Consider the following 12,195-nt stretch of genomic DNA (forward strand, 5'->3'; position numbering starts at 1 on the left):
CTTGTTTGATGGTTTGCAGGATTCTGTATTTCCTTAGTTACATCATAACTGTGCTTTGTGAAAAGGCAGAAAGGTCCATATTTGCTTATCAGCCTAGTGAATTTTTTTCAGGGATTTTTTACTTGCAAACTAGATTTGGAAAATTGACACACACACATATATAGCTCATGAGTAAGAATTTGGACTTCAGATTGTTTTGTTTTTCTTTTAAGTAGCACAAAGACTAACATTTACATACAGAGCAGTTTTAAGATCAGTCATGGTGCAGCGCATTTCTTTCCTTGTAGTCATAATGGGTGACCACTGAAAGGAACTGTGGAGGAAGAATGTGTGGTTTGGGAAGGGTTTTGAATGCTGAGAAGCTGACACCTTTCAAAACCAGTTCTAATTATTAATGTAGTACATGAAACTTTAACATAAATAGTCAGATGATTGTTAAAGAAAACAAAACCAGGTATCTGTTTTTCTCCTGTGCAGTTCTGAATGATCTGGATGACCAGCTGGCCCAGGAACAAGCCCAAGACCCATTGGAAAGGACAGTTTCTTCTGGCAGTGCATCAAATGTGCAATACAGTAGCGCATTCCCTACTTCAAAGAGGCAGACCGCTAGTAGGGGGCAACACAGACATGACTGGAGCGACATGCCTAGCACGTTTTTCCCAGATGGACTGAAAACAATAAGAGCCAAAGATGAACACAAGATTTTCATCAGACCGAGGAAGTTACAAAATGCATTTTTAAACTGGCACCAGACAACTTTTCCAGAAGATTACAAGTATGGTGAGCCAGTCGATGGAAATCCTCATCTGCTAAGCAGCAGGCTGTCTTCCGTTTCTTTCGGACGGTCGTCAGAGGGTAGCTTATATCCTCCTTCCATAACACAGAACAGCGGGTTTAGGCACAAGGGTTGTATGAACAGGGATACAGCTGGCAGAAGTTACTCTGTGTGTTCCCTTCGGAGATGTCCATCATCAGTATCTTCTGACCAGCTATCGGCATCTAGTTTACAAGATCCATTTTCAAGGGAGAGCAACAATGGTTTTGTACCAAGGTTTGGTCGGCAAAACCCAAAGAGAATTCCTCTGTCTTCTATTGTATGGAACAACACACCAGACTCTCCTGGACAAACAGCAGCTCAAGAAACGATATTTAGAACCCAATCACTGATGGAGTTTCATGCTGCAGACCACAGTAGATATGCTAACTCTTTGCAAGAAACCAAGAAATACGCATGTTACCACTCAAAACACCACTACAGAAGATCTATTTCAAGCAGTAATTGCTTTAGTAGAGTTAGTTGCCCTGACACAGCTACTTCTCCTTTGTCCTTTGATAACTGGGAGAATTATCCATTATACAAATCGGAAAATAATCTCTCTAGAGCCTGCTGTAGAGATACTTCTCATGGCAAGTTGTATGCAAACCAAAAAAATTCCCTTTATGGAAAAAAAGACAGCTATCCTTCCTGGGCTGATATTCCTCCGTACTACAGTGATAAAACGTTTATTTCCCCTGATGCCAGCTTTGAAGTGATTACGGCTAATTTAAATGACCAGCAGTGGGCACATAGAAAGAATGCCAAGTTTGGTTCACAGCACCTGCAGAACGATTTTCACATGTATTCTCCAGAAAATACGAATACCAAAAGAATAACAAGAAGTGCAAATAGAAATATTTCAGAATTCACTGAGCACTGTCAACCTTGGCTAAGTTGTAACTCTTCAGTTTCTCCATCTGGTCTCAGAAGTGATGAGTCAGTCTTTCCTAATTTGAAGAACCAAACAAAACATATAGGACTGAACAGGAATTCAGTCGGCGTTATCCAAAGAAGTAATGAGGCAGACTGTACACAGCTAGAAAAGGCTGAAGGTATGAAGCTGCCAGATGAAGACATGCCATTACAGTCAGTTTCTCAACAAACAGATACAAACTACGTCAACACCCGGGGTCTTCCCTCTAACAGCCCTGCTTCTGCCATGCTGCAAAGAGATGCATCTCTCTTTAACACAATGAGGTCAAAGAGACAAACCCAAGCCACTGCCAGAGGAGATACTGCAAAAATGTATACATCAAATGGTGATAAAAGAAATGTACACATGAAGGAAAACGATTGCCCACCCAACAGTGTGTTCAGTCTGCCTCCCTGTATTTTGCCAGCTGAAAAGAGCAGAAAAGAACCTTTCCTTCCAAATCAGAAAGAGTTGGAACATAATCTGCATTATGCAACAAAAAGAGAGAGCATCAAACAGGATAATCGGAGTGTTGAAGCCATTAATCAAGCTACTCTGAAGAGACGGTCGTCACTGCTGAATGTTGCTTCTGCTCCATCCACTGAAAAACTAGCAAACTGTCGAGGCATGTTGTCCTGTCCTCCTAAACGTTTATCTAGCTCCTCACAAAGCTCTCCACAAGCACTTTCTCATAAAGACAATTCTAAATGTTTAGGAACATTAACTCGCTCTTCAGTAAATTGCAGAGTTACTGAATCTCAAGAAGAAGATGGAAAAACAGCTCAAATTAGCAGAACAGGTGTTACCAAAACAATTTCACACAAAACACTGCAAAATACAAGCACTTTAGTTACTAAGGACTGTGATAGACAGTTCACTACTCGTTCTCCACAAAATGAAAATTCTGGAAATATTTATATGCATAGCTTCGATGGAGACCCCAAAACCTCTGAACATAGTTTAAGTTATTTGTGTCTTGAAAAAGAAAGTGGAAAAATAAGGAGTAATTCACCTTGTATTGAAAGGCTTCACAAGCAAGACAGCTTGCTGAGACATAGCAGTAGCTGCAGCGTTACTGGCTCCCCGAGCAGAAACAGCCTCAAATCTCCTGACCCACTTGTTCTTTATTACACTTTGCCTAGAAAATCAGCTAGCATTGCTGGCAGTATTATGTCAGATACGCCCATCTCTTTACCTAGAGAAAGCAGAACAAGATGTGATTGCAGAGATTATGCCTTTTGTTCTAATCAAAGAGATGTGTCTTGTTTAGACTCAGAACATTCCTTTTTAACATCAGCATCAGTAAATGCTGCTAAAAGTAACAAAGAAAAAGATTACCCCAGTCCTTTAACCAAAAGTCCTAGTGATTCAGTAAGTAGTAGTACATCAGTTGAACTGACAGACAGATGTAAACATCTAGGCAGAAGAGAATCCTCTGCGTTTTCAGATTGTAAGGAAAGGGTAAATTTTTTGCAGAAATTAAAAACTACAAGCACATTTACAGTTTGTGTTGATGAAGATCATGTCAAGTATCATGAACTAGTTTCAATTTATTACACATTACCACGGAGGCATTCAAGAACATTTTGTAACCTCTTTAGAGATAATCCAGAGGATGAAGATTTACCTTGTCCCAAAGAAAATGCTCAGTCACCAAGAACACGAAACAACAAATTCGAAGGTCATGTGAGCTTAGCAAATGTTTTCTTCCCCAGTACTCTGGAAAAAGAGGTGCCTTCGTATTCTTCTGACCGAGGGTCTTTAGCTCCGGTCACACCTCAGAACTTAGGAACTGCTGTCGATAGTGAAGAAGAGAATTCACACTTACTTCCTAGTTCTGAAAAAGTAAGTTTTTCAAAGTCAATGAATGTGGTACATAACAGGAAAGATAGTTCAGCAGATCTTTCATTAGCAGAAAATGTGTTTTCTGATGTGGTGGCAAAAGAAACTTCATTTGATGGTCTACAATCTGCTGCAACAGTGGCTAAGTCAGGCAAGGCCATTTCTTATGCTTCAAGCAGCCAAAATACAGAAAATTGTCTAAAAGAAAAAAAGGAAATTTCACAAACAGCCCCATCACTCATGTCCACTTTATCAACCCCTCCCAAGCCAGGCAGGTGTTCAGGGAATCCTTTGTATTCTACTTCAACAAATACAAATATTATGCAGAAGGGAAATTCTGAAAACTGCTGTCAGCCCCCTAAAGTGAACACCAATAAAAATCTGAATAGTTTCCTCCTCTACCAGAGAGAGAGGAGTTCCCTTGGAAGGAACCGTAGCACAGCGCCTGCTGACGTGCCACTTCCTCCTGCGGAAGACACGTACAGGGATAGTACTGAAGTCAAACAAGGAGTAAATTTCCTGCACCAGACCACCCCTCTGTATAATAAGTGTAGTGAACTGCAATTAAGGGCTGACAGTTCTAGAAAAAATGCGAATGATTTAAACTCTTGTAGCAAAGTGCTTTCAGAGTCTCAGAACAAAGCATCTGAGGTAAGCACAGCTTCCAGTGCTGATCCATTACTTGAGCTAGACAAAGTGGTTGGCACAGGTACAGATGAATTAAAGAATTCAAAAATTAAAGAAGAGCAAAACTCGCAGAGTACTCAGATGGGTAAAGATTATAGTGGCTTGCAGGAATCACAGGGGCACAGCAAAGGCAGCCTGAACATTAACTGCAAAGATAAAGTCCTCAGGGTTACACAGGATCAGAAGATACTGCAGGGTGCGGAAGATGAGAACAAGCTTCTCTCTGACTGCACAAAAGACAAAGTCAAAGATATGGAAAAAAGGAAAAACAGACCTTCAATTAAAAATAAACTGGCAGCTGTTTACAAAACAAGTCGAAAATTTTCAAGTAAAAATTTACCCCCCAAACCGCACATAAGTAACATTTTTTCACAGAACAATGGAAGTGCCACTTCTTTAGAGGTCGACATGTCCCTCAACTCATTGATTTCAATGGATTCCCATCAGCCGTTCCTGCAGTTGGACAATGAAAATCAGAATCACAGTCTGAACGCCAATAAGAATATACCAAGACCCACACCAGCTGAGAAGAAGAAGACTGAAAATCAGAATGATCCTTCTTTGCTTGTTAATAACATCAGCTGGAGGTCTTTGACAAGCTCATACACCCACAAGGAAGCCATTGGTCCAAAAAAAGCTACAGCGAAAGTGGAAAATAGGCCAAGTCTTACAACCCTTTTTCCAGATAAAGCAATAACCACAAGAAATAAGAATTCCCAAACAGCTGATCTCAGGTTAGAAAGCAAAAGCCAGCCCATCTCTCCCAGTGTTACTGCATCAGACCCATTGGATGATGAGAAAAGCAAAGCTAGCAGTCGTGCCAGCAGTGCTCCCTTGCCACTTTTAACAGACAAAAACTCAAACAGGTATGCAAATAGCTGCTTGCAGGCAGACCTATGTCCGGAGCAAAACTTGACTTCCCAGAGAGTGCTTGGTCTGTGTCAAAATACCTCTCAGGCTCCTGGCCCAAAAAATGCCAACTTGTGTAGCTATGATGTGTGCAAGAGTCATGCCAAAAGTCAGCGTGAGCGTCGCCTCTCTGAGGGTATTTGTGCTCAAGATTTCCATGAGACCTTTGCCTTGGGGAGCAATATTCTACCAAAAGATGGAATACATGGGAAGAGATTTAAATCTTACTCAGAGCTGTTGTCTTGTGATGAAAATGAAAACTGGGCATCGGATGATGAAAAATGTTACAACACTAGAAATTTTATGTATCCTTCAGTTGAATTTGGTATATTTGGCAAAGAGCAACAGTTGGCTTTCCTGGAAAATATCAAGAGGTCACTCACAGAAGGGCGATTATGGAGACCTTGTCTTCTTAATAACCCTGGTGGTCTCAGAGATGGAGAGACCCCTTCTATACACAGGCCTGAGCTTTTGAGCTCAAGTTCTGCTGGAGCAAAATGTCATCGGCTGCTTCATCGCCCCGAGAGCTGACTGATATCTATGGGGAAGACCCAGCAGCTTATTCGGACTCTGACAGTGATACCACCACCGATGATGAGTACTACCTAGATGAGGTAGATAAAGAATCAGAGCTATGAAGGGCCAGTGGTACTAAGATGGCGTGATAGCTTGGTAGTTTCTGGGCAGGCAAAACCATGTAAAATACTTTGAGCCAGTTCATGTGCTGCTATAAACTGGTACAACTTCATTAGTTTTAAAGAAGTTAGTATGTCATGTTAGCTGAGCATTTGACTTCTGTATTAAATATGTGGCTTCACCATTATTGTTTCTCCCAGCAGGGAAAAAGAATGTTAAAAAATCCCTTCCCAAAATAATGGAAGGTAAACAGCTGTGGAGCTTCGGGCAGTGCAGCTCCAGAGATGGCTTTCCTCTGAGTCAGCAGGCAGTGGCTTAGGCTTCTGCCAGCTACACAGTGCTGGAATGGATTAATTCTAGCTTAAGCTAAATTTTCTTACAAAATTTTACAGAAAACCAAGAGGTTACTTTGCTGATAAATTCCTGTTTCTCCAGTTTTCCCCATTTACCAGATCAAGAATGATATGCCAATCCATCCCACCCAGCAAACACCCCCACAAAATGAAAGCTGTTCCTTTTTTACAGCATATTCTGTTATGAATGGTTTTTTTCTATGTTCCTGGGAAGCAGAGCAGCAACGTCCCCAGTGGCGTTTGTTCTGCCGTGCAGCTGACGCGGATTCCACACCAGGAGTTTTCACCTCAGCATTGCAAGATCCGTGAGCAGTGTGCAATACAGATGTGTTGCTGGTGCATGGGCAACAGCTCAGCAAAGGCCACAGCAATGGAAAACTCCCCAAATTCCTGAGGATCTTAAGAAACACAGCTGAGCACGGAAATCTGCTCTTCAGACATGGGAGACTGATAACCGGCACAGCTTTGGTTACAGTTGAGATGAATGGCCAGATTTCTGCCTTCGATTTAGGAACAGGTTAATTTGCATTAGTAATTCAACATTTCAAACCGTGCAAAAATGTAAAAAGGTTTACCCTATTTATTTCCTGTATAAACCTCATAGGTTGAATCCTAAGTTGTTGTAACGTGTAACCAACACAACTTGTTACGTCCCCCATACTGCCGGGCTGGTCCCGGGGAGGCTCCTGCTGCCACCGCGGGTTCTTTTGGGGAGCAGCACCCACAGCGCCCGAGAGGCCGCTCGGCTGTGTCACAATTGCGCCCTGCAGACTGGCAGCTTTTACATACAAAGGAAATAAAACCAGTAAGAAATGCTCTTTGCCTTTTCCTAAATTACCGTCTCTTTTTGCTGTTTTTCAACCATTCCTGCTGTCACCACTGTACTTTTTATCCTTCAAACTGAACGGCTATAAACATTTTCCAGGGGCTCTTCTTTGGCCACACTAATAATGGAGTGTTGTTACTCAGTAGCCAAAACTTGTCCCTGGCTATTAAATTTCTAACTAAGCTTTGATCTTTTTTATGCAAGATCAGAAGTGAGACACTGAACCAGAAGATAGTATTTTTAAATAATTACACATCTGCTTTATTTCTAATTTCACATATGGCCTAAAATGATGATCCCTATTTTTGATACATTTTTTAATTCAATAAAATTTCTGTAGGATGTAAGTGTATTTTTGTAACTGGAAGGACAGTGTACTGGTATTTTAAAATAATATATTTTACACAAAACAAGCAATGCTTGTATCCCTGACTTGTTATCACTCCTCAAGAAGCTAAAAGATTAAAATATTGTAGTGGGTAGCTGGTATCCTTATATTTTTATACTGTAAACTTCGTTAAAGAAGTGGGTCTGTAGTTCAAATCTGTACCAATATATAAGTATTATTACTTTATACTGGGGTAATTTGTCTTTTTTTGTACATAGAAGGACTAATATAAACTATGTATTTATAGCCAGAATTGATCTCTAGGACATGCCTGTTTTGGAAGGATCTAGCGTATGCTGACATAGGCAATGCTGGAAGGAAATGACTACTCTATAATTGCAATCTTGTGAAATGTGGTATTCTAAGGAGAAATAACATTTTTTCTGTAAATGGTTCTATACCTACAGGATTCTGTAGAGTAAGACAATAAAACCAGCTGAGTATCATCAGGAATTGCTGCTGCTGTACATTTCTGCAAAATATGTTAATAAACAATGGGGTATACCAGCCTACATAAGGTAAAGAAGAATAAAATCAACGTTTACAAGGGAAGTAAATGGTGATACAGTTTTTTCTTGACTAGAAGTGGATGGTTTAGAACATTTTTTATTTGTAGATATTTTCTACCTGTTCAACAGGATTAAGTTCTCAGCTTGTTGACATATTTTTTTTCATTTGCTGTGCTATGTATGTACAGGAAACCAGATGGCTTGATTTAATATAAACAAGTAAAACTGCTTTTGGTCATAAATCAGTTGTGGAAGACTGCAGCCTACTGAGGATTGTAAACTAATATTCACACTGAATAATGGTATACTGCAAAACAGTCAATTGGGTGAAAAGAGAAGGAGAAATACCCATTGAATAGTGTTCAACTCTGTTGAGTTTATCAGAGCCAGATTTTACACCTCTGCTCTTCCAAGCTTTTTCTTTGGTAAAAGTATATTCTATAAATGTTCATAATTTATAGGATTTTCATATTTAAAATTATTTGTTAGAAATAAATTCTGCATTCAAATGAAAAAGGATGTATTGGTACTGTGTTTGTTTTTCACTTACTGTGGATGCCATATTCAATTTTTTTAAAAAAATCTCATAAAATCCAGCATCATAAGTATTGTTGCCAAGGTGCTGATCGCAAATTATGCCACAGATTTAAAACAGGGTGCTGAGCCTGGCTCCATCGCGCAGCTGTGGGCAGCAGTGACAGTCACACCAGCTCCTGGCTCCTGGTGCCATGTGCATAGTGCTGCCCTGTCCTTCCCCACCAGCTGATGAGTGTGTTGGACACAGAGCCTTCCATCAGTAGTACCTTTACAGTAGACAGGTTAAACTCTTAAGAGAGCCGTGTGCTTACGACTTGCCTTGAGGAGCCGATACTCCATGTAGGGGCCAAGGGTGGTGTTTGATGAGTAGTTTTACAAGGTGATGAGCTCCACGTGAGAATCACTTCAGCTGGAACTGCCTGAGCGGAGCCTGGCGGCCACATGCCCGGTGACAGGGTGTGAGACTCACTAGTACCTCTCAACCTTAATTACTACAGCCAGGATGTGTGGTACCCGAGTTTGGTGACACAGTCCCTCAGCCTGGTTTCAGAAGGAAACATTGTTTATGAGCTAAGGTGGTGCTTCTGGGTAGATCTCTGTCTACCCTTTAGGTTGTTTGTGTCCCCAGGTGACCTTTGACCTTTCTAACAGCTCAATGACATTTGAAAGAAGGGAGAGAAGTCTTGTGGTTTCATCACAGCATAGCTCAGCCTGGAAAGGACCTCAGGAGGTCTCTGCTCTAAGCTCCTGCTCTCAGCAGGTTGGCTCTGAGGTCAGGCCAGGCTGCTCAAGGCTTCATCCAGTTGGGGTTTGAAAATCTCTGAGGACAGAGGCTGTCCTCAGCCTGTCAACTTGTGCCTTTGCCTGACTGTGCTCATGGGAGAAGCACGTTACAGACTGAGCCTTTCTTCTTTCAACTTATGCCAGATGTTTCTCATCCTTCTGCCTCTTCAGTGATGTCCCCAAGGGCACTGAGGGCTTCTGTAAGGTCCATCCCCTCCCTGAAGCCATCTCTGCTCCAGGCTGAACAAGCCCAGCTCTCCCAGCCTTGCCTCACAGGGCCAGTTCTCACCCTCATCATGTGAATGGCCTCCCCTGAATTTGATCAAGTTTATTGATATCTTCTACTGGGGAACCCAAAATTGGATGCAGCATCTAGATGTGGTCGGACAAGTACTGAGTGGAGGGCAATAACTACTCTCTTCAACCTCCGGCCCTGGCCCTGCTCATACAGCCCAGGCTGCCATTGGCCATCATTGCTGTCAGGACTTGCTGATGGTCCATGTCCCCCTCACTGCCCACCAGGTACCCCAGCGATGTTCTCTCAGAGCTGCTCCAGGTAACAAGTCCCAGCGCAGGGGTGGCTCCTTCCCAGGGACAGGGCCCCAAAAGCACCAGTAGGCCCTGACCCTCACCTCCAGGGCTCCCCTGCCACCCTGCCCATGGCCCAGGACTCCATTTCAGCCCAGCCTGGAACCATCAGTCCCTGCCCCAGGTGATGCTGTAGGACATTGGTCTCCATCTCCCCAAAGTTCTGCCTGTCCGGCCATGGGTCCCACCAAGCCTGCAGGCTGACCTCCCCAGGGCCCCACAGCCATCCCAGAGCTGTGTCTGACCCTGGTTGCCCTCACAGGGCCTGATCCTGATCTGCAGATTGATGTCCCTGGCTGCCCTCAGCCCTGCCTGGCCCCAGAAGCTGCTGTGGCCTCTCGGCTGCCCCAGGTGCTGTTTGCCCTGGAGAGGCCCTGCTGCCAGCCATGGTGCTGTGCTCCTCAGCCCCATTCTCCAGGGAGCAGCCCACCCTCACTGCTCCCTGGCATTCAAGTTCAGGACTTTTTGTTGAATTTCATGGCCAATTCCTCCACCCTGTCCAGGTCCTTCAGAGTGGCAGCCCTGCCCTCAAGCACACTGACTAGTTCCTCTGTTTGGCATCACCTGCAAACCCAATGATGGAGCTCTGCATCACCTCATCCCAGGCCAGGTCCCTGCAGTGCTCCCTTTGTTACCAGACACCAGGCAGAGAAGGCCCATTAACCAGCCCCCTCTAAGCCCAACCACCATCCTCATGTTTTTTTACCCATCTGGTTGTTCCCCATCCAGACTGTTGTGGGAGACAGTGTCGTCTTTGCCAAATTCAAGGTAAATTACATTCCCTGCTCTCCCCTCATCCGTAGAGTCACCCCCGAAGGCAAGTGGGTTGGCCTGGCATGTTTGGCCCTTGGTCAATCCACACTGGCTGCTCCCAGCCACATTCTTCTCCAAATGTGCTCCCAGCTGGTGCAGAGGGAGAGGAAACCACCCTGACTGATCCCTGCTCTGCGGGCAGCAGCCACGGATGTACTACCTGGCCAAGAAGCACAGATTAACACTGTACATGTTTTCTCTTGCCTGTTGGGAGTATCACACATGGTATGTCAGTGGAGATCTGTGGTTATCTGAGCTGAGGGAGCTTAGGAGACTGAAGACAAAAGCAAGGAGGAAGCCAGACTTGATAATTCCACTTTCAGGGAACCTGTTTTTCATGGTCTGTATGCACAGAGACTTGAAGTTCATGTTATTCAAAACCATGCAATGCTCATTCATGCTTGCCTTGTTTTGCATGTGAAAATCCAGGCTTGCATGGAACCTTGATTTAATTATCCTTGTAATGCCCCACCCCCTATGTACCAACACTCCGAAATATCTCCTAATAGCAGTAAAGGTGCTTCTGACAAAAATCATACAACCACCTTAGGAGACAAATAATTGGGGGTTTTCCGTTTATTCATTTTCCATCATTTTACATAGAATCACAGAAGCACAGAATGTCAGGGATTGGAAGGGACCTCAAAAGATCATCTAGTCCAATCCCCCTGCTGGAGCAGGAACACCCAGATGAGGTTACACAGGAAGGTGTCCAGGCGGGTTTTGAATGTCTCCAGAGTAGGAGACTCCACAACCCCCCTGGGCAGCCTGTTCCAGTGTCTGTCACCCTCACTGAGAAGAAGTTTCTTCTCAAATTTAAGTGGAACCTTTTGTGTTCCAGTTCAAACCCATTACCCCTTGTCCTATCATTGGTTGTCACCGAGAAGAGCCTGGCTCCATCCTCGTGACACTCAGCCTTTATATATCTGTAAACATTAATGAGGTCACCCCTCAGTCTCCTCCAAGCTAAAGAGCCCCAGCTCCCTCAGCCTTTCCTCATAAGGGAGATGAAATTACTTTGTTGTTACATTTTCTAGAGAAGAATACCACGATCCCCCTTTCCTCATCACCGTACATTACACCACTGCCAAGGGCCACTTGCTGTATCTTGCCCACTGGCCCTAGTAGCACCATCAGCTCTGTAACATGGGTGCGTGCCTGGTCTGTGCTGGGACAGCGGAATGGGGTGCTGGGTGTCAGCACACATGAACAGGGTCCTTACTCTGTCCTTCCCTTTAAATACTGTGGGAAATCCTAGAAACAGTGAGGAGGAATATTAAATTATGGTGTGGTTGGTTTTTGCCTTTTTTTTTGGTGGTGGGTTTGGTTTTGTGTTTGTTTGTTTCAGTTACGGCAATCTCTGTCTGTACACAAGCTGATACAGGTGGTAACAATTAATAAGCTTCAGACAAATATGTTTGTTTGTTTGTTTTTCTCTTTAAGTTCCAGACCAGCTGTTCAGCTGCCGGCTGAATTGTATCCTAAAACACAGTTAACTTGTTGCTTAGGGGAGAATCACGGTTTGGCCCGCACAGCGCCCATAGAGAAGGGAAAGAAAACCTCTGAGGACATGAGAACGCTGGGTTCAGCACAC

The 12,195-nt window shown here is 43.6% G+C and overlaps 1 protein-coding gene across 1 annotated transcript in view; it reads left to right on the top strand.

The window, feature by feature from the left end:
* The window catches only part of EXPH5 (exophilin 5), a gene marked incomplete at its 3' end in the record, with an annotated part of 31,457 nt that extends 25,651 nt beyond the window's left edge, over positions 1-5,806 (top strand). The window contains 2 exon segments of the mRNA XM_082057549.1: positions 478-5,658; positions 5,661-5,806. Of these exon segments, the coding sequence (XP_081913675.1) occupies positions 478-5,658; positions 5,661-5,806 (5,327 nt within the window).
* Positions 5,807-12,195: the final 6,389 nt, after the last annotated feature.

This window comes from Streptopelia decaocto (genome assembly GCF_964273445.1).
Source record: "Streptopelia decaocto genome assembly, chromosome: 1".
NCBI classification, from domain to species: Eukaryota; Metazoa; Chordata; class Aves; order Columbiformes; family Columbidae; genus Streptopelia; species Streptopelia decaocto.